Source organism: Cupressus sempervirens, chromosome 7, assembly GCF_028749045.1.
Source record: "Cupressus sempervirens isolate cs-2001-9-10 chromosome 7, ASM2874904v1, whole genome shotgun sequence".
NCBI lineage: Eukaryota > Viridiplantae > Streptophyta > Pinopsida > Cupressales > Cupressaceae > Cupressus > Cupressus sempervirens.
This window is the reverse complement of record NC_143124.1, coordinates 879,291,389-879,317,508: the sequence shown is the minus strand read 5'-3', so window position 1 is coordinate 879,317,508 and position 26,120 is coordinate 879,291,389. Positions and strand designations below refer to the sequence as shown.

The following is a 26,120-nucleotide window of genomic DNA, read 5'->3' as shown; positions in this document are numbered from 1 at the left end:
AGACCTTAACAATTTTCTATGGCCTTATGTCTAGGACAATTTCTCTTGTTACACTTTTAACCCCTTTCTATTTTGGCACATACTTGTGTGCTAGAGTTATTATTAGTTCTGATGACTGGACATATATTGGATGAGAAATCATGCTCACTAGCCCACTTCTGATGAATGCTAAAACCATTGTTAATCATTCGTTGATTTTGTTTCACAATAGTCGATGTGTCCTATCTCGATATCTTAGATCTCTAATTGTTTAGCCCCAAATCTTAACTTCTTTGGCACTCCTTGATGTTTGAAAGCTACTAGTTTAGGTGCAATCTTTGCGGAAATGAAAAATAAAGATGTTACCATTTATCTGTAGAAAAGAGAAATGTTAGTATCATTAATGAGGAAAACCTAAGATGACCTTACAAACTTGACTCGACTAGCAAAAGCCTGACCAAAAGAAAGGAAAATAACAAAAAGTCCTATTAGTGCCTAAAATGTGCACCTGCACACCTTGGACATATGGTGAACCTGTGCATGTGCATAATGTAATCCTTTGGCATCTTTGGTTTTCTTTGAGAAAATTCATGTAAAGAATAGCACATGTTGCACACATAGTGCACATTCGCATGTGCACAACATATGCACCTTGATGTATGAGGAGACATGCATTTCATGATTCCTGTCCATATTGTGTACTTTGTAAGGGTGCACACGTATGCCACTCTGCTTGTGTGCATCTTCACTTTACCTTTAAAAGGTTTGGAGATTGATGGTCAGACATGTGGTCATATAGAAACTATGAAGCTGTGAGAGTGCTAAGGTGCATACTCTGGAATCACAAGGAAAAAAATTGAGTGAAAATAGATGGGGGGGTTTCTATTTATATGCAGGGGAGCTATTGGGTGTGGATGTGTGCACCTATGCTGGTGTGCATGTGAGCCCATACATATGTGCACACTTTTTGGCTCCACACATTATGAGTGCATATTATGCATCCTTAATAGGTGTGCTAGGTGTGCCTATATTCACTTTTGACTATCTTTGGAAAAAAATGACCTCAACAAATGGTAGTGATTGGAAGAAATCAATTAGATACCCTAGAATGACCTAGACTCAAGGAGATCTTCATTCACCAAGGTGCATGATTAGGTGCCTTATTCTTGGGAAAGGGATCTCTCACCTGAAAGAGGGGTGCCCATTTTGAGTCTAAAATGGGGGGTGCATTGTGAAATCACAACAAAAAGTTACCTAATTGGATAATTATTTATTTATTCCCCCTCTTAGTAATCTAATCCATTAGGACTAAGAGGTGATTGCTCCTTCTTTTCAACAATCATTGACTAACATAAAAAAATAAATCCATTCCATTTTGTCCAAGAAGTTTGTTTGTTTAGTTAGGTCAACTCTTTGACCCAACTCTAATCTTTATTAGATGTTTTTTCTTTTAATTGTATGATAATTTTTTGAAACAATATTTGTTTCATTTGGTTTATTTTAAGATTGATCCAAGTTTATGTTTTCAACAATATCATCCATATGCTTTTTATTCTAGTTTTGGTTTAGATTTTTTATTCAAATATGTAATGGATTGGAGGACTTTCCTACTAAATTAATTTTTTTCTCCATCATTTATTAATGGGAATTAATACAATTTAAGTGACATTTCTTGGGTGTAGATACACTATGAATAAATTCTTGTTGCTCTTAATGATCTTTCAAATGAGTCTTCAAATAAGCATATTAGAAAATACATTGATATGATTGGATAAAGTAGCCATGCTAGGAGATAGATCATAATAATCCCTTAAAAAGGATGAGTTGATTCTCAAGTAGCTTATGTAAACAAAATGATATGCATGAGAGAGATGTGTTATCTTCTAACTGTGAATTTTATTAAAATAGATTAGTTAGATATAAAAATGAAACCCTGAGGTGGAAAAATAAGAAAGAGATATAATTATAAAAAAAAGATAAACTACTATTAAAAATTAGATGTAGAACTCTAGTATAGGAGGATTAAAAAATTGCAATCAAATTGCAACCAATTAGCTTAGAATAATTGAGTTGGGTTGAACATCAAATAGTTTAAGTAATGCTAAATTAGTTTAAATGAAAGGATGCTTAACTTTGTTATTCTTATATGCATTTGATTGTTGTTATTAGTGCCAAACTATGATGAAGAACAAGGTTGATTAATGTAAGATAGAGAGGTCAGTTGTCATGTCCCCATTCTTAGTAGAACTTTAATAATAAATAATAAATATTAATATTATAGAAATAAGTAATAATAATGATAAAATTGGATATTAAATCATAATATAAATATATAAAATTATGATTATAATCAAATATAGACAGTTAATATGAACTATAATATAACAAATAAAAAGTAGAATAATATAATTAAATGATGTATGCAAAATAACAATAAATTTTATATATAATATGATTAATAATATAGTAATAAATGCTATAATAATTAATAAAATGTCTAACTAATATTTTTAATATAATGATAGAAGAATTAAATATAATAGTGTTTATTATGATTAATAAACATATTTATTTACAATAATCTTATCATATCTCATATTTCATCTGAATGAAAGAGAGCGTTAAAAATAGGAATGACTTTTAGAGGATAGCCTAACTAAAGACAAGTACTTATCTATTATGTAGCACTTGTTTATCATATTAAATCTTTAATTTTCGAAATATGAATAAAGAATTTATACACATCTTCAAACAACTTTAATTACTCCTCATTTCATAATATTTTTTTAAGCTCATTTTCAAGTAAAAATGTTAGCTAACTCAGTCATCTTCATATTAGAAATACGTAAATGTAAATTCTTGCATGACGTGAGCCTGTGAACTCTCTTTGAAAAATAATAGACTATCTCAAATATAATAGGAGATGATAGCTTTATTTTTACATTTATCTGCAGATGGAATGTCTGACTGACTTACAGAAACAAAACATGTTGGCAGTGGCATCTTTACTGGTTTGCATGTCCAGTAAAAGGGACAAATAAACCACATGACATGCTGATCCATATTCTAACCATTCCTACTATAAAGCGAGGACAGCGACTTTGATTCAAAAGTATTCCACAAAAATATACAAAAAAAAAAACTCTTCATATAGACGATGGAAATGACAAAGAGTTGGTTTATGCATTACTCCACAGGCTTGAAGAGAACCATGTCCACGTGATCATCCATCTCCTCATTGCTGCAATGTGTACTATAATAGAAGCTCTTGCTCACACTCATACACATCCGTTTAACCATGCTTGGAACTCCTCTCTCACCCTCGTGTACTGCCCGAACCAGTTCCTTCATCGCTTCATCAGCCCTCTGCTTTACCCCTATCAACTTCTCTTCTTCCGCAGGAACCCACACATTTCGGTCAGATGTCCACTTCTCCTGAAAATAAATAGTCCTTTTAGAAATGATGAAAATACTTGCATTATAATTGTAGGCTTTGTTCTCTATCATTCATTCCGAAGATAGATTACAGAATGTGATCTAAAAAACTTTGATTAAAGAATAGCTATTCAATTTAATTCAGATATACTCAAAGTGCGTACCTTCAAGTGAGTGGCCACCCGCAGAAGGGAACAAACCGTATTTGTCAGCTTTATCATTTGAATGAATTCAGGTCGGCAGATCGAATCTGGGGAGATCACTTCTGTGTCGAAGAATGATGCTGACATCACAATGACCTCGGCTTCTGGTATGCCATTAACCTCCACATCTTCTTCTTTTCCCGCCTCTTTTGCTAACCAAGTCTGCCACTGCAGTGCAATGTGATTTATTTAGGAGTGGACAGCTTAAACATCACACATTAATGTTTGATTTTTAAGCTAAAAGTGTTAAATAGTCATAGTTGAAAATTTTTGAGGCTTAATTTTTTGATTAGTGTATGATGTTTAAAACTGACCCTTTAAAAGTGGTATTATTGATTATGAGTTAACAGTAATATGTCTGTAACTAGAAAATACTCTGTTTTGCATGTGAAAGATAATATTTGGGGTTTTGCATGTAATTACAGTGTTTATAAGTACGTCGCTGATGTCCCGACCCTGTGCAACACTGCCATCCATGCAAAACATTTTGATCGTTTGAAACATACAGGTCAAAAGACGTGTAGCAGATTGGGGAATATCTTCATGCAATCGTGTAACATCCCATCTGTATTGGAAGGCTTAAACATTATATGCTAAGACTTGATTTCTAAGTTAAAAATACTAAAAAATTACAATTAAGTTTGGTTACATTTCAAACATACTGTTGAAGAATTCTAGTTTTACCTCAGGAACATGTTTACAAAGTGACATTTCTTGTGTGGGGATGAATGCCATCCTGAAAAAAGATTTCGCACTGCAGTCATAAGTATGGAAGAGTGTGCCCATGCAATCCTAGAAGCGGCCATTTCTGGTTCAAATAGAGCTACTGCAGATAAGAAATACAATCTTATAATTGAGTCCCGCTCTAAACCCAGCTCCTGAAATCGATTTTCACTGGACCATCTGCAATAGATATGAAATAAAAAGTGGCCAGAGTTGTCAATTAGTAACTTTATTTTTCTTCACGAATACGAGATGCCTTATATATCACACTAAGACTTATAACTTAAGTGGTACTCTAATTCACGGGATTGCTGAGTAAAATTGTACCTAATAATAACGTCTAGTTCTTTACTGTGGATAGACTGGCAGAATTTGAAGTCTGCCCTGGCTAGATCAATGTATGTGGTGTTGTTCACAAACGGCATTCTGTAAAATCATAAACAAGGGACAAATTCAAATCACGTGGTGCTTGATAATGGAGGCCTTGTCAAAGTTATGATGTACCTGTAAAGTGACTTTCCAATCCAAATGTCATCCGTCCCATATTGTTCAATGTACATTCTTGTCTCAATTCGCGGTTGACTGGCATACCATGGGAAATCAAGTGCATATCCAACCTAACGAAAACAAACAAGATATTTTCTAGATATTTCTAATGAATTGAAGAGATTACAATTTTTTCTAATGTAACTGATGAATGAATTACAATTGTCTTATTAATTAGAAATCTTTGATATATCCAAAACTTATATAAAGTTATGTTCAAATTAAAACATAAAAACTGAAGCATAAAATTTTGTTCATTACCATAAAATTTTGTTCATTACCTCGCCTGCCAAACCTTGGGAGATAATCCATTTGTCGTCGATCTGGTTTTTGGCTCTCTTATCGTCTAGAAAATTCTTACTAAATAGTTTGGCTTCTTGTAGTATAGATTCACTAGGAAACATAATTTGGGAGGCCCTGTATAAGTTATATATTCCTGTAACAGCTTGGCTCACTTGGCCTTCAAAACAAATGAACTGATCATCTTGTTTAAAATGAGAAAATACTTCTGCAATATAAAAATATGAAGGATTATGTCAATTGTTCATCATGGTAACACTGTAAAGAAACAATGTTTATCGTTGTAAAGGAGTATGGAAAGCTAACCACTAGATACATTAAATCCATGTAATCGAAGAAGTCTGAAAGCCATGGATGTGTCATCTACATCTTGAATAGAAGAACCCCTTGCCCATCCAACACCTTTATTTGTCCAATATCTGGATTGTAAAGCATAAACAAATTTTGAATCTAAAATTTAATAGAACATAATGTTTCAAAATTGAGTATTACTAATGGTAACAAAAATGTCGTAAGTCACCTATATACGTAGTCGAGGTTGTCTGTGATTTCTTTTTCAAAATATCGAGCAATGCCGAGGCGTTCTAGGCGATCCACCATCCACAAATGCTCAAATATATCCACAGGATATGTAATGGGCACTGGTAATAGATACATGTCACAACCTCATCATTAGAAATATAACCTAAGATTGCATGATAGATAGATTAACCTAATTCATAGAAAAAATTAATTGATGCTAACTATCCCATAGACACTTTGAGTAGTATCTGAATTACTTTTTGTTCATAAGAAGCAAACGAACTGTCTAGAGTTCTATTCTATTCAGACAATTGGTTGACTTAGATGTTTTTTTATAAAAAAAAAATGGAAAAAACTAAGTAGCAATTAGATAAGAAGACAAAATTAGAACATAATTTTGTACAAATATAGTTTAGTACACAGTTTTCCTATTGTGTAGAATAATATTTTATATAAAATTAATCACATATACTTAAAGTTTTTATAATGTAGTATTCTAATATATTTCTAATTTCAATGAATTTATGAATTATGATTGGTATAAGCAATAATATTTTTGGACAATACATTCTAATATTTAAATGAATGGATAATGATTATTAATGGATGAAAAAAATGATAATTATAATTAAAAGATGTTTAAGATTTAGTGGATAATATTTCTCTATATTTAGTTATTTTAAAACTCAACAATGATTTGAAAAAAATTAGAGAAATATATTCTCAAGGAGAATAAAAGGAAAAATGTACTCATCATGTTATTTAAACTAAAGTATAAGATAAATAAATGTTTTTAGAGCTACATCAATAGGTAGGTTGTGACTATTGCATTGTTGGGCCTTTTGTAAAGGTAAAGGATTCACCCATTTTAGGTCTATAGACATAGAAGATAGCTTTTCATCGAGAACAATCCAAAAGTTAGAAAATGAACTCCTTATGTATATATCTTGTTCAAATCCTAAATTTAAGAATCTAATATTTAAAAGAGCTGAGTCAAGTATTGTTTAGGATAGACCATACACTTCTATTTATTTAGTAACTATGTCATATTAGTTTTCCTTATTTTTGTTTGGATGGTGTATTTCCACTTTGTAATGGGATTTTTACCATGCCAAAAACCAAACTTTAACAAAAGATATTATACTTTTAGCTGGTAAAATGGTTTGTATGGAATGTCATATGATTGCTATTATTAATTATAAAAAAGGAATTGGTTGTATTTTCGTACAATAACCATATGAGAATTGTTACTAAAGGATGTTATTAAGATGTTGAAGACTGGTGAAATTCCTATAGTTAAGATTGCAATTGCTCCAAATCAAGTTTAAATAAGCACAACAACACTTATTTTGATGAGTCAAATCCTTATGATGATTTAGATGCTCAAGATGATGCCAATATGGGTTTGGTTGACGACATCAAAGGATGGAGTAACTTTCACCATCTCAAGTAAGCTTCTCGCTTTGAGATAGCACTCTACTAGAGAAGCATTTGTGGTTTTATAAATTGATTTTCTTTCTAATGCTAACAAATTCGAAGAATATATTTCTTGTGAAGATAAAACTTGTTTTGTAGATAGGTTTGTGATCTAGTATTGCACTTAATGTGGATTTTGGTCAAGTGAAATTAGAGTATATAGTTGGGAATTATAGGCTTTCACATGTACTAAAAATGCTAGAAATATGTTGCATCTCTTAGGGATCGTCATTTAAAAATTCAACACTCTATGATTGAAGAGATCAAGATTGAGAGCTTAAGATCACATCTCAAAGCTACACATTTATGAGGGTCAAGAGATGAGTAATGAAGCTCTTGGTTCATAATATTCTACTTAAAAGGAATATTTTCTTAGAGTATGTATTCAAATCGTGTAATCAACATGATTTTTTATGTAATCCTTAAGGGGGAACCCTAGGAAAAGGTAAATTTGATGATTTTGGAATATTATTTTAAGGGGGGTTATTAGTGTAATGATATTTGGTCTAGCTAGTTTGTAAATGAATGCAACCTACATAACTAAAAAATTCTCTATGTTACTACCTTTCTCCTTGTGTGTGTGTGTGTGTGTGTTTCAATATTGGAATAAATGATCATACAAAATTTTCTATTCATTTCATCTCTCTTTCAATACCAAGATGAAAATACTAAACTATTTTTGTTTGATATTTAATCTATATATTAATGAGTTGATTTTTATTCCCCCTTCCTCCCATTCCATTGTAAAAAAATTATAAATTGGGAATTGGAAATGAAGAGAGTATAAGATAAAATATTTTGTTTTAATTAAATAAATTCTTATCAATAAAATTAATTAAATAGATAATTAGAATTATAGTAAATTATTATTTACTCTTGTTTAAGTTCTACTTAGGTTGGATCCTAGGTAGTAGGTAAAATTTACTAATATGATTAGGTCTACCTACATTATGTTTTGTGTCACTAGTTTACAAATAGTTTTTGGGTCCTTTTATGTACCCATGTCCTTCATTGATGCATTTATGGAATTTCCTTTATAAGAAAGCTTCTTTCTTATTATTTTCTATGTCAATAATATCAATATCATTTCTTGGTGATCTATATCATTTATTTCTATTTGTAAAAGTTTCAATAGTCATGATTATCAATTGGGAGGATTCAAACTCCAATAGTGAGTTTTTAATATTTGAAACCAAACTATGTATATGATATCTTATAATAATATCAATATCATTTCTTGGTGATCTATATCATTTATTTCTATTCGTAAAAGTTTCAATAGTCATGATTATCAATTGGGAGGATTCAAACTCCAATAGTGAGTTTTTAATATTTGAAACCAAACTATGTATATGATATCTTATGGAAATATAGAAGTTTTCTAATTCACTTATTTTATTAGTGTAAAATTGATCAAAGATAACATCAAAAGTAAAGTAGGATCAACACTATATTAGATATTGGTTTTTAATTTAGTGTATTTGATGCTATATAAGATGGAAATGTTTTATTTAGTAAGTCTAATTTAAAGGTTCACAAAGGCTCCAAAAAAATTGCTTGCAAGTTAGAAAGAAATTTCTAAGACGTATTGATTGCACATAATTTATGGTAGTTCCTATATTGCACCTAGTAAAATTGGTCTAATACTTATATTGAGAGTAATGTCTTGTTGCAAAAGAGCTGCCTTTAGTTATGTTTTCTAATTTGTTTCTAGGTTAATCCATATTTGTCATAAAAAAAAAACTTGTATAATTTTGTATAATGTAGTAGTAAAAATGTTTGGTTGCTTACACCATATGAAACAATATTGGTGGTAATCATTTTTTACCAAATTTAAAGAAAGAGTAATAATTAGAATAAATATTTTTTTTTGGAAAAGAAAATACTATAACTCTATTAAAGAAGTATGTGTTTCATAAAGAAAAAACACATCAATATGAGGCATCAAATATGGTTGATGATGATTATATTAAGCCTAGGTTTCTCACAACTTTTTTTTTTTTGAATATGGTTTTCTCAATATGTTATTTAAATAATGTTCTTAGTACAATGAATAATGCAAGTTGGACTCACTAGTCACAAATTTAATATAAAGTATTACAAGTATAAGATCACTTTCACTTACAATAGAAAGATATATTCATGTGTGTCTATATATAGATAGTTTATAATTAATTTTTTATTAACTTCAGTTATTTGATGTTATAATAGCTAACTAAATAATCTACTTATTACTAATTTAAAATAACATTTCATTTAATAATATTAAAATAATTTGATTCTATTTTCTATATAGATCTAAACAAGAATAAGAATCAATTGAAACATTGTCAATGACAAGGACTACAGATTGTATACCCATTCTAACAAGAAGACATATGTTGTTAGAGTCAAATATATTTATAATGAATTATATTATAAATGAATAAATTAATTAATTAATTAATTTTATTTTTTTGCAAAAGATGATTTGCTACAATTAAAGAAAAATTGTAATCAAATTATTCCTCATGAATAAAAAAAGGTAAGATAAGACTAGGTACAGTAATAATTACAAAAAATTGTGTAGTGTCAATTTTTATAAGGATATTCTTATAGATTAGGAGGTTCTCAACTATTTGGAGTCTATAGCTTGGCTTCCTTAACCTTCATTCTATGGTTTATTAGTTTTTTATCTTCTCCATCATATTTCTAAAGTAGAATATATTTTTTTTCAAATCTTTTGCATGAGTTTGTGACATGCTTTTATGGATGCTTTTATCTATTTATGGTTTCCTTCCTTGTTTGAGGTTGTCTCTATTCACATGGTGATCCTCTAGGTACAATGCCATAAAAATCCTTTGCAAATCTATTGTTAATTGGCTTTTCACTTGGTTGCTATGGATTAGTGTAAGGAGTTTTTCTAGTTTAATCATTTAGGTTTTCTTACTAAAACCTTACATTCATTTCCTAATTATTTCCTTTTCAAATCCATTGTTAGTTGGGTTTTAACTTGGTTTCTATGACTTAATGCAAGGAGTTTTTCTAGTTTAATCATTTGGGGTTGCTTATTGAATCCATACATTCATTTCCTAATTATGTAATCCTTTTGGGATTATGACCCTTCTTCTTGTTGATTACAACTCTAATGAATAGCCTCATTTTTAGTAAATGGGTTTCTCTATATTGGTTCTAGTTGTATCACTTCTTTTGAGATCCTCTCATTCATCATCCTAGTTGTTTGTTTGTAAGGGTTCAAACACTTTCCCAACCCATCTATTCAAAACTTAAGTTTGGTTAGAAATGTCTTTCATATTAATGTGAATAAGGTTATGTCTTGATCAATAAATCTTAGTACAAACATGTTTAAAAGTTATCTTGGGTTTTAGATGTTGTTTCTAGAAGCTAGTTTTAAATGTGGTCATATAACTTGTTTCCATGTTTTGTCCTAGATCCTTTAATAGTTGTTTTAATTTGTTGTCTCATAAACATAAGATTAAGATACATGTAAACATCTTGTTTAATCTCATGTATCACCTTGCATATTTAAGAAAACCTCATGTACACTCTATAAAACATCTCATAGAACTTAGTATCAAGTAGGTCCAAATGTTACATACTCTCTTATGAATGATTACTAGTCTTTTTATAGGTGGTCTTATGTGTAGAGCTAATTTCACATCCTAGCTTTCATTGTGAAAGAGCATTTGGATCATTTTTTAATACTTCTACTAGTATTCAATTGTATAGTTACTATGTCAAATTCATTAACTCATGTTTCAACATGTCATTTCTTTTCTTTCAACATATTGTTTAAATCAAACTTATTAACTCATCCCCTACTTATCTATTTAAATGAAATTAAAATTAATTATATAAAGCCTTCCCCTTACTTCAAAAAGTACAATAGAATTAGTATTTTTTAAATGAAATTATAATTTAAAAATGTTCATTTGCATATTATATGAACTTAGTACTATACTTTATTTTGTGTACAATATGAATTGCTAGAACATTTCCTTTTCAAAAGAAAAACAATATCCTATAGAAGAAAGAGCTCACATACCTCACACTTTCTACAATTCACAATCATTTAAATATCAGTCCTATATCCACCTTAAGATCTATATAGAAATGAAATAAATTACCCCCGCCATTGTGTATCTTTATTGTTTTAGCAAGATAGCGAGCACAATTGACATCACTAGTTTGTATAAGAGCATATGCGGTAGAAGCTGGTGAGAATAGAAATGATCCATCTTTAGATTGAAATTCTTGAAGTTTATCCCAATCTACCACATCACGCAACCCTTCTAGTGAATGTAACAAGGTCGATGGGGAGTTGTGAAGAACGTCCATTGGTATTCTGCATTAGTCAAGAAATCCACTTATTAATCTATATATGAGCCATTTAAACAAATCAAAACATAATTAATAAATCTTATAGACTAGTTATTACCTTTTCATTTTCAAATCCCTTTCGGCGTAGACTTGATGTAGGATATCGTCATCATAAGGAAGGTCTATGTTCATAGCTTTAGCATCTTCCATTAAAGAAGGAAAGATGATCTCAAAGGCAATCAAACTGTTAACGTCATCTTCGACATTTATTTTCAAAATATATCTCTGAAGAAAACGTAATCCTGTGTGTGATAAAGACACTATGAAGTAGAATAAGAAGAAGAATGATGACAAGTAATTAAAATAAAACAACAAACTCCAAACCAAGTCATTTTTCTCACACAGGAACAATTTAATCCCTATATTGTTTTTCTCATAAACTTGTTATTTCTCCAGACCAACTCATTTTTTTCACACAGGAACAATATAATTACTATGTTTTTTTTATAACTTGTCATTTTAGTTCAACATATTTTATTTCAGCTAAACATATTTTATGAAGGAATTTTCCTTTTATAAAATCATTTAGAATCTTTTTTTGGGTGAAAATAGAAGTCCTTATAGTTTAGATTGCAAACTTCAGTAGAAAAGTTAGCTAGAATATGCTCCAATTGCTTAACAAAGTTATTTCTTTAAAAAATAGATTCTTACCAAAATACCATTTTAAAGATAAGATCAAATTTATTGATTTCTTGTTTATGTAAAAGTTTATTACAAATACATTTTTCTTAATTTGAATGTATAAGATCTCAACTTTCTTAAATTTCTAAGTTTAAACTTTTAGCTAAGCTGTATCCACAAGATTTAAAATATTTCTAAAAAATCTAGATAATTTTCTCTCTCAGAAATCTCTTTCCACATGACCCATAACACAAAATACAAAACTAAAAAGTAAACTTAGGCTAGGGTTCATGGGAGAGGCTTGGGTTCTATTTTTACAATTTCCAAAGGTTTAATAGGAATCTTTTCCAACAAAATAAGAGCCCCAAGAGTAAAATTGGGAGGTAGGATTGGATCCCATAGAAGGGGGCTAAAGCTGCTTGCTACTTTTTAGGGAGTATTCTAAAGCTAGTGGTCCCATAATCTATGCTATATATTAAAGCTCAAAATTTGAGCTCATGAAGGTATGCATTGAAAATAAGCTAAAATTTTAAATTCCCTCTAAAATATCTAAAATTTATATATTTGACGAGTGTCTAATTTTTAGAAGAAGATTCAAGAATTCCGTAACAAAATATTTTTAAAATAGAACTTAAGCCCCCGTCATGAAACCACACCCTTATGAAGTGAGACTGATTTTAGCCCTACCAAAAGAGCTTTTTTGATATTATAAATTTAGAATTTTCAAATTATATTCATGAAACCACTACTTCAAACAAATCATCACAGCCACCTGCATAGGACCCCAGCCTTGAAAGGGCTTGCCAAAACCTTAAATGGCTTTAAACTTCGAACATAACTTTAGACACAGCGTAAAAATAAATCTGGGCAGGCTCAAAATTACTCTAAGCTCTATACCTTTGTTAACGGCGTCATTAGCGACGTTCCAAGTTTTAAGAGCAATAACGCAACTCAGCGTATTGAGAATTCTGTCGCCAACATGAAAATGGCGGGAATCTCCCCATGAACCGTCTGGGAGCAGATTTTCAATAATCCACTGCAAACAAGAAGGAAACTGAGGCTCGCCTGAGCCATCAAGAGCTGAAACCCGTGCAACCCATGCAGTGTCATATGGAGAAACAGAAATTTCACCATCTCCTTGAGATCGAAACATGTTTCTGATAATCTCTATACGCTTTTTCATTTCCATGCCCTCCTTCTCCAGCTGCTCATATTAAATATACGGAGAGAAAAAAAAACCACGAGACAATTTAAATCAATGTTTTGATCATATTTCCTAATTTAACGTATAACAATTGTTTAATTAAATTCAATAATTTTTTGAATCCCATTCATATGTAAACGTGAAAAATGAAGTAACCATTAACCTCAACATTTGCCGTCTCTTGGATCTCAATCGGTTCAGCAAACGGAAGCAGATCGATTTGATATGCACTTTGTGCAAATTCAATTGATTCTGAAATGTCCAAACCATTAGAACAACTAATTTAACTATTGTAGATTGACATAAACATTTTCAAATTCAACATAATTACAACTACTCGCAAATGGCAATTCAGTTTTAGGATGAACTACTGTGAATCTGTATAAATATAATTCTATAGATTGGTGTATTCTAAAATCGAATAGCCATTTCGAAGAGAGAATAAAGACTATCCAGTACCTATAGTATATGAGAATAACTTATGAATTAGTACATCCTAAACATTTGAAAGACAGTTCCAAAAGAAGGCAAGTTACCACGAGCTGCTGTTTTTGCAATTGTAAGACGAAATCCATTTCTTCCAGAACAATCTGATTGTGCCCAATGTTAGACTCCTTAAAATAAAATGAATTCGTCAAGCCAAAATTACAGTAAGCAATTAAAGCTGAAAGTGAAAAGGTATGGCATCATGCTTACATCTTGTGAATACAAGTGAAGAAGTGTGTTTTTGAACAGCTTGTGACGCACAAGGGCAGCTTTTGCCCCTTTTCTGCGGAAGGGCAGGATCCAATACTGTATAAGGCGCAACAGAAGCCATGGCCACCCACTATTTTGATTGTGCGAACCCACGCTGTAAACGATTGTTATATAGACATTGCTTCACAAATTTAGGTGCAGAATAAAAGAATCGAAAGAAGGAAGGAATTGAATGATTCGGCTCCATGCAGGACAATGGACAACCTAAGGAGCATAATTGGTACAGAGTTCGATGGGATGCCATTTCGTCTTCTAGTGCCTTCAAATCGGCCTCCCGCAAGACAAAAAATAAATGGCCATAAAGGTTAATCTTTACTAACAAAGCAAGCTTTCACAAATTTTTAGTTATTTGAACTGACGGCTCAGGTACCAAGCAGTCCTAAGCCAAGGAGTCAAAGAGTCAGAAATTTGTCTTTCACCATGTGAGAAAAAATTAGAGTTTCAATCACAAAAACAACCTAACCCTAAAACTTGCTCGGGAGCAACTATTACCGAGCAAAAATTTTGTTCGGTAACCAAAGAGAATAGGCGGCAGGAGAGTTTACCGAGTTGGCTCGGTAAATGAAAGACACATAACTCGGTAACCAAAGGATACCGAGTGAGCTCGGTAGACAAAGAGATTACCGAGTGAACTCGGTAGATAATGTGATTACCGAGTGAACTCGGTAGACAAAGAGTACCAAGTGAGCTCGGTAGACAATGAGATTACCAAGTGAACTCGGTAGACAAATTACCGAGTGAACTCGGTAGACAAAGTGATTACCGAGTGAACTAGGTAGACGAAGAGATTACCGAGTGTAAACTTATAACGTGAATGTTTCCACCATTTAAAACTAGAGACTCAAAGCTTCAAACTTTCAAATAAACTTTCCAAAATGGAATGAATAGATGAAGGAAAATAATGGATTCAAGTATGCCTGCTTACTTTCTATTCAACTCTGATTCAAACTATTACAAATCTGGGAGCATTTGGCTTCAACTAGAAAAAACCTTAAAATAACCCTAAACTTTAAACTTCAAACTTGCAGCTTTAATGGCTGCATACAATAATACCTGGAGCAATCACTACTTCAACAGGTTGAAAGCAATAAACTACTGACTTACAAAATGGCAGGAAGAAGCACGTGCACCTGCAAGCATGACAACAATTCCTTCTGTCTCTGTGACAACTGATCTGTTGATCACCTTTTGCTTTCTTTCTCTGCACTGCAACTTTTTTGCTCTGCTAAACTCTCTCTGTCTCAACCTACTTTACGAATGAATGATAAAACATTCCTTTTTGTCTTCAGCAAAATTATTTTCCCTCTCATTTTTTGATTTCAAAAATTTCACCTGCCCGTAATAAGTTTTCTGAACGTTCAGGGTGGTAGGTGGGCTTTTGGCTCCAGGGACAAACGGACATCTACATTAAATATTCCAACACACCATTCGAGGACAAAGTGATCATAGAACAATTTCTTGGTGGAAAGTAAAAAATGCCATACACGCACCAAGCAACCATACTACAAAGGGCTGGTGTAATCATGTATGATATGATTAGTAAACACACGCTGGTTGTAGATGAATATGCCTTTTGATTTGTTCTTTTAACCTTGTCATCATACTATTGCATACTATTGCATCTGTTATGTGCAATTTATTTTCCATATTTTAAAGTCTATTAACTTATTCTAAAGTTTGAAAATTTAATATATTTTAAAAATTAAAAATACTATTTATTTAAATTTCTATTGGCTGTGACAAAAATGGTAGGGAGTAAAATTAACATTTGAACCAAAAATTAAGAAAAAATACTTCTATTAAAAGCTTTGCATCGAATATCAAATGTACATATTGCAAGGCAATGCATTTATTAGAGGGAAATTAAAGGGCATAGGTTGTGGTCATGGGAATTCTACATTTCTCTAGTATTTAGAATGAAAACCTAAACTAGAGCAAGTCATCTTCTTTTCAAATGTAAGCTCAATAACACCAAAAGCATATTCTCAGTAAAGCATCATTTACCAAGAACCCTCATGTTCTATTTGTCCCATGTTTTGTTAAAGGAACTAAATGATTGCATGGATGCTTGTAGACCCCATATTGAACCAACAATAGAAGGGTGGCATTACTCTGGCATAGGAAGTATGTTTTTTCTTAGCTTGAAGACTCTTTCAACTCCCAGAACCATGCAAATTATTTTCAAGTACATATTATTGTGTGTATTTCCTTTCTTGAAACCCAAAATCAGTAAATGTTTATCTAATCTTGCATACTAGGCTCTAGGTGCTTTCTTTAATCCATACAATGCTTTCTTAATTTTACATACCATGTCTTTATTTATAGCTAATGGAAAACCATCAGATTTCTCAATACACACTTCTACAATATACATAATCTCCGTCTATCAAGAACTCACAAATATATGTTATCATCAATGACAAAACCTATCATCAATACAACACAAAACCAACATATCCTAGTGCCAACCATGTAAGAATTTTCCTTAGGAAATAATTCACCCAAGACCAAGAAGCACAATAACTAGCACAAATAGACCAACAGAGTATGATCAGAATAACAATATGATATTCAATTCATTGTATAGTACACTAGAGGTGCAAGTATATAAAGGCCTCTATAATGCATCTAGAATGTCTAAGAGTTAGCAATATGATAAGCTCCACAACTAAGCACATGTCCACCAGGAATGGGTTATCCTCCATTAAGCATAGGAGTTAGTGCAATGATGAGAGGATAAGCCTACAAAGGTGTGTCACATAAATTTATGTTATAGACACCATGTGCTAAATTGAGAGTGTGAACAATTGTGTTGTCAATAGGACAACTCAGTTGATTATGCAAACTCTAGTGTTGTAGACACCATGTGCTAAATTAGAGTTGCTTACTCTTGTGTTGTCAACAAGACAACTCATATGAGTATGCAAACTCCTAGGAGTCTATCCTAAGAAATAATGAGATAATGCATTTATCCTGAGTAAACTTAAGTAAAGTATAAATAATAATTATTTACACTAACACCCCCCCTAAGTGCAACTTAGGGGAATGCACTTAAGCTCACAAAAGCTATGATGAAATGCATAATGGGTCTAGACTACTAGGCCATGTTAGGTACCCAAGTACAATACAATGCTGAAATAGAATGAAATCTCTCTACAAACAGAGATCTCCAACATCCAACGGCCTTGGTTTCATTTACTCTTCATGGCATTGAGTCTTTAAATAATGAAAAGTTTGAAAACTGCATGAATGTGGGATTAATATATACCCTTGTTGACACTTTCAAACAGTTGCTGTCGGAAACAAATTAAAGCATCGACGATGGCCTCAGTCGGTGGCATAAAACATATTCCCATCACCACTACTCTGCAGATTTTTTGTCAAGCAAATTGACACATGTACCTACCACGTGTACCACCAACTTAACAAGCCCTCCACGTAAACTTACCACGTGGATTTGACAAATAAGCACAATTAGTGGCATACAAGACAACATGTGTAACTGATGTCATTGCCAGCTCAGATCCATACACTGCCATGTGGCCATTCCGTACGATTCCATATAGTTGATGTTAGTAGTGACATCACTACCACATCATCAAGGGGCCTAATTTTTGCGGATGTCAATGAACCCCTTCATTAAATTTGATGGTTGTCTAACCCTCATCTGAAGGCCAAATAGAACCATATGACGGTCATTTGGACGTCAAATTTAACCTCATATTTTGTTGCTCAGACCCCTCTCTAGATTCAATTTTGATTTGATAGTCCAACTTTGGGAGGCCATATCTCAATCATCTAGGCTCCAACTTAGGTGCAATTTTCTTTTTATTTTGGGTAGAGGGTGAACCCATAATACTGGGTACCACTTTGGGGGATGAAGGAAATTGCAAAATGATGAAAATTTTCCATATTGAATTTTACCTATGTTTGTGGGAACGTACTAATTATGTTTGCACGAACATAAAACAATTATATGTTTGCACGAACATATTGAGTTTAAATAAGGTATGTTCGCATGAACATACCTTATTAATATGTTCGTGCAAACATATTTTAATGACAATTTTGAGATTGAAACCTTGTTTTTCTGTTTGAGATAAAAATTAAAAATTTGACTTTGCCTTAGTAAATTCACTTTTTTTTATGTTTGCGTGAACAAAAATTATTTTACATGTTCACACAAATATGTTAACTTAAATTTTTGACTACTGGATTATTTTCTAAAAAAAATGAAATTGTCTCTTTGACCCCCAAAATTGAGATTGAATGATCTCCTACTATAGAATAAAAGATGCTAATTTGTGCTGCTCAAAGCAAGCTTTCCAATGACTTTAATTGTAATACATATTATATTTATTAAGACTTTCAAATATGAGTTTAACTCATTATAGGTTCATTAACAGTTGAACATCAACTAACTTCGACACTTTGGGAAAATTTGTAAATTAGGTCAATTTTTTTTTTTAAAATCTAGAAAACAGATTGCTAAGATAGCTTTTTATTAAAAAAAATAAGATTTATGATAAATTGAGTTCAAGTTATTTGTGTCAAAATGAACGTATGTCTGAATTACAATTGATGTCACTTCAAAACTTCATAAACTATACAATATTCAACCAAATGGAATCAAACCAAATGCATCCTCTAGATATTGATGTCGTAAATCCAACATGGAGAGAATTACCTCATTATCATTTCTAGAAAAAAAGTTATGCCTGTCAAACAAACTGTCACTCTTTAAAAATATTGATTTTTCATATATACCACTTTTCAAAGGAGAAGAAAAAATTGACTTAAATAATTTATTTATTTTTTAAATTAAAAAATATGATTACAAAGTAGGAATAGAATACTAGAAATCACTAGTTTATGTCATCTTAAGTGGAACCCATTATTGTGGGATCATCCTAGAATTTCTTGAACTTTTTAGTGGTGTTGTTCTTTTCTGGTTTTACTTCATGGATTTGTCAGAAATTGCAATTTTTGGTGACTATACCTACCCAATCTTGCATTTTACAACTTTAATTGCTCTGTATGGGCTCATCCGGACTCCAAATCAAGTTCAATTTTGTTTGAAACTGTGTAATTTTTTGTCTATTTTTTAGATCTACAATTAGATTATAGGCTTGCGTGGACAAAAATATCACTTTCAAAATTAGATCCTTTCTTTGCATTGTATTGCTTCAAAATTGTTGTACATTGCTTAGTTTTAGATTTGGACTACAAAAGGAGGTTGTAAATAATAAATCAGAAGATCACTAAGGCCAAAATTGGCAAGTGGCTATTGTAAATGCACTGAGTATAAAGTGCCAAAATCTTTCATTTGGGAGGTTTTTTGATTGAGTGAAAAGGGGAGGTGTCTCTTGGTGTTGTGTTCCTTTTTTTTCTGTTGTTATCTTTGATTTCTTGCATTATGGGAAATCTTAAGTTTCCAAAATTAACACCACATAACTATGCTACATGGTCTATTAAAATGTGGTGTCAATTGATGCATAATGCAGTTTCTCAATATGTAGATGGTTCCCTTTCTAAACCAATAGGTGATCAAGTATCAAAAAGTGATGTTACTACTTGAGAATAGATAGATAGGAAAGTCCTAAGTGATATTAGGATGGGGGTTGAAGACAAGATCCTCTATCAAACCATGAAGTATAATATATCCATGGAAGCTTGGGATGCCCTCAAAAATCTATATGGTAAAGTGTCTAAGGAGGATGTTTACAAAATTGAAGATAAGCTTGTCTCCCTAGATTCTAAGACATTTGATTCTATAAAGGATTTTATCATTAAGGTGAATGAATTAAGAACAAAGCTAGATGATTTTGGTAGTCCTATGAAAGATGACAGGTTGATCTATCTCATTCATAATAAGATTCCATTTGAGTACTCCACCTTTGTTTCTTCTTACAACACCACAAAGACTACATTAGGAAAATCACTTTTGATGATTATGCTCAACTATTAGAAGAAGAACAAGCTAAGTTGCAAACAATAGGGATTCTCAAGTTGTCAAAGTCCAAGGCATTGGTGGCTAATAATGAGGGTTCTCAAAATTTAGCTAGTCAAAGTTTAAACAAAGGAAAGGGCAAGAAGAAGAAGTGGAAGAACAAAAAACAAGAGGATATAGAAAAGACAACACCAACATCCAATCAACAAGGCAAGTCTTCGTCAAATACCAAAAGAAAGGGAGACACTAACTAGGAGAAGAAGAAAATGTACCTATTGTAAGAAGATGGGTCATGATGAACATCAGTGTTTGCATAAGCACATTGATGAGTTGAAGAACATCATGAAGAAACACAATGTTCCACTACCTAATGCTTATAACTAGAAAGGATCTTCATCCTCAGATTTTAAGGGTGAGGGGCATGCTTTACTCACAAACACAGTTAGTCAGGGAGAATGGATCATTGATTCAAGTGTCACACATCATATGGGTGCATCAAAGAGAGATTTTTCTTCTATGACACATTCAGAGGTACCACACATCTATGTAGGTGATGATACTAAGGTGGAATTTGAAGATAAAGGTGAAGTTGAAATGAACAATGGAATGTTGAAGGATGTTCTATATGTTCCTAGCCTCACCTCTAATCTTCTTTTAGTCTACCAAATGACTCACTATGGAGGTGGAAACAAAGTTGATTTTCTTCTAGATTTAGTGGTAGTGAAAAGCATTAAGGATGACTGAATGATCACAATAGGTAAAGCCAATCATGATTCAACTCTTTAAACTTTCTCCTCCTTTGTGCCAAAATCAAATGTATAAGCCTTGTTACTAAATTCAAATGTAGAAAGTAAACTGTGACATGAGAGATTTAGACATCTCAAGTATAGATATCTTCAACAACTTAGTAGCAAGAAAATGGTCAATGGTCTACCTCAAGTTCAGTTTTCAAAAGGTGTTTATTCAGGTTGCTCACTTGGAAAATATTCAAAAAAATTGTATGCAAAGGGGAAGTCTTGGTGAGCACAATGTGTTCTTGAATTGGTTCATAGTGATGTGGCAAACCCATTTCTAGTGCCATCATTTGCAAAGTCTTTCTATGCACTCACCTTCATAGACGACTACTCTCACTTTATTTGAGATTTCTTCATGGCTCACAAGAGTGAAGTGTATGAAAAATTTCTTAGCTTCAAGGCTCAAGTGGAAAAGCAGTCAAGGAAATTCATCAAAGTCCTTTGAATAGATAATTGGAGGTAGTATGTGAACACAAGACTAATAGACTTTTGTACTCAATAGGGTATTGAATTGAGGGGGACACAACCCAAGAACAAAATGGACACAACAGAAAAGGGAAATTGTATTAACTAAGAAAATAAGCTAGTACAAATAGTACAGAAAAAATAAACTTCAAAATATGCCCTAAGGGCTTACAATAGCATAAATCTAGAGATAATTTCTCCTTTCAGTACCTCCTCTCAAACTCCACTCCGAACTGCCCTTTATAATGCCAAAAATCTTCTTAAATAGATCCCAGAGGGTTAAGGACTAGGAGTACATTCTAGAAAGTGCTAGTAGGCATCCACCGACCAAATAGAAGGTTCCAGAAGCTACATTAGAAGTCGGTGCAAATCTAGAAGAATCCAGAAATGGTAACCGAACTTTTGGGAGGCATAACTTTTGAACCGTAGGTCCGATTGACGAACCGTTTACATTTTCGAAAAGCTCTCAAAGCACTCTATACCGCTATAGACAAGCTTCACTCATCCCCCATTTTTTGGCCCTTTTTGAGGTCATTTAATTCCCCTAACCTAACTTTAAAGCATTCTTAAGAGTTCTCCAAAACCTGAAAAACTGCAATAACTTTCAAACCATGGGACCTTTTGACCTGATTCATTTTTTGGAATGCTCTAAATTATAATTACATTCATCTAGCCAATTTACACCTCATAGTTCACCAAAATGATGGCCCAATTACATGCTCCTATTTTTTCAAGATTTTCTAGCACACTGATAGTGGAACTGTGAGAGTTTGAACCTTTATTTGACCCAAATGGGTATCCAAAAATAAAAACACATGAAACAAAAACTAAGTCTAAGTAAATTTTTTGGGTGACACAAGATTGCCCTTATACCTCTGGATGCTCCTGCATCAGACACCTAGGGTAGATTGAAAAGTGACCTTGTCACTTTATGAATGGTAGAGGAAATCCCAAATGGGAAACCTCAGCTACTGAAATCCAAGTTGAGTCCCTGATCGGCCATCCTTTCCACTTCACCAAAAACTCTTCATACTGCCTTTTTTTGGTACTCCTACCCACATGATGATCTAGAATGTCTTCTATCTCCTCCTTCTTAGAAGCAAGGATTGGACATGGCTCTAACACCATCTCCTCATCTGCACCATCATCATGATACTCTGTTAAATCTACAATGTTGAAAATGGGAGAAATGTGAATACCATCTGGCAGCTCCACTTCATATGCATTTCATGAGTCATGTTTCTTCAAAATTTTGCAAGGGTCAAATTTCTTCATTTTCAGCTTGTTGTAAGTACCAGCTGGAAATCTTTCTTTTTGTAAGTGCACCATGACTAGATCCCCTACTTGGAATTCCTTATATCTTTCCCTTTGATCAGCCCTAGCTTTATACTATTGATTCATCTTGGTAATGTGTGCCTGAACCTCCTCATGTAGACGCTTGATATGTTCAGCAAATTCTTCTGCTTTAGCACTTGTCCTCTCCCCTTGCTCTATCTTCCTCAATTCTGGTGCAGTCCTTGGGCTATTCCAATATACAATTTGGAATGGTGATTTTCCAGTACTCCTATTTATAGAGTTATTGTAAGAAAACTCTACTTGTGGTAGAATCAATTCCCTTGGGCTTATCCCCAACTAAACATCTTAGCAAATTGTCCAGACTTCTATTTACCACTTCTGTTTGGCCATCAGTTTGTGGGTGATGCATGAAACTGAATTTCAAGTCTGTTCTCAACTTTTTCCACAATGTCCTCCAAAAATACCCCACAAATTTAGTATCTCTTTCAGAAACTATACTCCTTGGAAGACCATGTAGTCTTACCACCTCTTTGAAAAACAAGTCTGCAATATGGACAACATCATGAGTTTTGTGGCATGGAATGAAATGTGCCATTTTGGAGAACCTATCAACCACCACAAATACTGAGTCATTACCCCTTTGTGCCCTCGACAATCCAAGAACAAAATCGATACTTATGTCCTCCCATGGCCTTGATGGAACAGGCAATGGCTGAAATAGGCCAGTATTGTGACTAAACCCCTTGGCAACTTGACAAACCTGGTCACTCTGTACAAACTTCTTCACATCTTGTGAAATTTGAGGCCAAAAATAATGTTCTCTAAGAATGGAAATGGTCTTATCTCGACCAAAATGTCCTGCCATCCCTCCACTGTGTTTCTCCTTAATTAGATTTTCCCTCATGGAACTCCTTGGAATGCACAATTGACTACCTTTGAACAACATACCATCCTGAATCAAATAGTCTAACCACTTGGTTCTATCTATAGCAATAGGTTCTTTACAAGCTTTCCAAGATTCAGCAAAATCAGGATCCTCGGGGTACAAATTCTTGAGTTCATCAAACCCAACTACTTCAACTTGCATTACTGTAAGCAACAACTGTCTCCTACTTAGTGCATCTGCAACCCTGTTAGATTTTCCACTTCTATGCTTCAACACAAATGTATAGCTCTGCAAGAACTCTACCCACTTCATATGCCTCTGATTCAATTTACCTTGGCTATTTAGGTACTGTAATGTCTGATGATCAGTATACAAAAAAAATTCTTTTGGCAATAAATAATGCCTCCATTTCTTTAAGGCCTGAATTATTGCATAGAACTCTTGATCATAAACAGAGTACTTCTTCTTTGCATCATTCAATTTTTCACTAAAATATGCAATAGGCTTACCTTCTTGGCTTAATACAGCCCCAATAGCGCTGCCACTGGCATCACAATCCACCTGGAAAACCTTTCTAAAATCTGGAAGTGCCAACACAGGCTATTCTGTCACCTTCTTCTTCAGCAATTCAAAACTTCTCGCAGCTGCTGCAGTCCATTTGAACTCTTTTCTATCCCCTCTTATTGTATCAGTTAGGGGTGCACATATTCCACTGAAATTCTTAATAAACTTTCTGTAGAAACTAACTAGACCATGAAATGATCTTACCTCAGTAGCAGACCTTGGAGTAGGCCATTCCAAGATGGCTTTTACCTTCTCTGGATCCATTTTGAGACCTTCAAGTGATATAACAAACCCCAAATAGACTAACTCCCTTTTTGCAAAGATACACTTCTTCAAATTAATTAACAGTTTCTCTTCCCTTAGCCTTTCAAGGACACTACGAATATGCAATAAATGTTCTTCCAAAATCTTGCTGAAAATTAGAATATCATCCAAATAAACAATAAAAAATTTTCCCAAGAACTTCTTAAGTACCTCATTCATGAGCCGCATGAAGGTGCTTGGGGCGTTCGTCAATCCAAAGGGCATGACTAACCACTCATAAATACCCTCCTTGGTCTTGAAGGCTATTTTCCACTCATCTCCTTCTCGAATCTGTATCTGGTGATAACCACTCTTCAGATCTATCTTTGTGAAGTACTGAGCTCCACTCAAGTAGTCCATAAGATCATCCATCCTTGGTAATGGAAATTGGTACTTGATGGTGATCCTATTTATAGCTCGAGAATCTGTATACATCCTCCACTCTCCATCCTTCTTTGGTGCGAGTACTGTAGATACTACACATGGACTTAGGCTCTCTTGAATCAAGCCCTTCGTTAATAACTCCTGAACTTGTCTATTTAGCTCCTTTGTTTCAATAGGAGTCATCCTGTGAGCAGCCTTGTTCGGAAAACTAGCTCCTGGAATCAGATCTATCTGTTGACTAATTTGCCTTAGTAGTGGCAATCCATCTGGAACATTATCAGAGATAATATCTCCAAACTCCCCTAGTAAATCTGAAATTTCAAGTGGTATTTCACTACTACCTTCTTTATCTTTCCTAGGAATCAAAGCATAGCACATATGCTGATGTTTCATGTCATCTAAAAACTTCCTTCCATCAACAAGACAAATCCTAGCACTGCTACATACTTTTTCACCGTCCTTTTTCATGGGCTTCAATTTGTGGCGAACTCCATCCTTTGTCAGAGAGTATGTGTTTGCATGTCCATCATGCACTACATGTCTATCAAACTGCCATGGTCCACCCAACAATAGATGGCAAACATCCATCGAAATAACATCACAAAGAACTTCATCATGATAACTCCCAATTTTGAATTTTACTAAACATTGTTCACTTACTAGGACCTTATGATCATCTTTTACCCAAGCAATCTAATAGGGCTAGGTATGTTTCTCCCTCTTGAGCTTTAGCTTAGAGACCATCTCTTCTGATACCAAGTTATCAGTGCTACCACCATCAATGATCACATCACAACATTTATCCTCACACTTGCATCTGGTATGAAAAAAAATCCTCCATTGTCCTGGTTCAATCTCACCACTTAGTAGGACTCTTTCATTTACCAAGGTCTCTCCTCTTTCTGCATCCTCTGAATGTGATGATTGTGCATCTTCATCCACATGAGCAACCCTAGCTTGGCCCTCAACTCTCCTATCTGTCCTTCCTTGTCATTGAGGGCTTTCAAAAGCACGATGACCTTCTTCATTGCAATGGAAATAGGTACCACGAAAGCCTCCTGTTCCTTGTCCATATCCTCTACCTCTTCCTCTCTGATTTCCAAAGTCTTGGTCACGGGAGCGGTTGAAACCCTCATTCCTCTGGTTCTTGCTAGTACCCTCATCTTCATTTTTCTTTTGGGTTTCATTGTGGCCTCTAGATGACCTACCGCTTCCCCTTCCTCCTTGACCGCGCCCTCTTTGTCTTCCTTCAAACCTTTTATTTAGCTTCTCTTCAACTCATAGGGCAAACTGGTATGCCTCTTCAACGCTGGTCATTCTTACCAGACTTAAT

The 26,120-nt window shown here is 33.3% G+C and overlaps 1 protein-coding gene across 1 annotated transcript; it reads right to left on the bottom strand.

Moving 5' to 3' along the window:
• Positions 1-3,165: 3,165 nt before the first annotated feature.
• Positions 3,166-14,206, bottom strand: LOC149550273 (ent-copalyl diphosphate synthase 1-like). The gene is made up of 15 exons (XM_089795056.1): positions 14,086-14,206; positions 13,926-13,979; positions 13,553-13,641; positions 13,083-13,389; positions 11,623-11,806; positions 11,312-11,529; positions 5,707-5,827; positions 5,493-5,605; positions 5,168-5,394; positions 4,845-4,957; positions 4,668-4,766; positions 4,302-4,520; positions 4,041-4,182; positions 3,579-3,785; positions 3,166-3,414 (listed from the first exon to the last, which is right to left on the bottom strand). Exons 1-15 carry the CDS (start codon positions 14,204-14,206, stop codon positions 3,166-3,168), a joined length of 2,463 nt encoding a protein of 820 aa, XP_089651182.1.
• Positions 14,207-26,120: the final 11,914 nt, after the last annotated feature.

What these genes read in the sequence shown, in the direction of transcription:
- LOC149550273 (XM_089795056.1), bottom strand. Translation starts at nt 14,206, where the DNA reads ATGGCTTCTGTTGCGCCTTATACAGTATTGGATCCTGCCCTTCCGCAG. An exon ending in AAAGATACACAATGGCGGGG is followed by an intron (nt 5,828 to 11,311) that starts GTAATTTATTTC and finishes ATCTATTACCAG; the next exon opens with TGCCCATTACATATCCTGTG. An exon ending in GAACTAGACGTTATTATTAG is followed by an intron (nt 4,521 to 4,667) that starts GTACAATTTTAC and finishes TATCTATTGCAG; the next exon opens with ATGGTCCAGTGAAAATCGAT.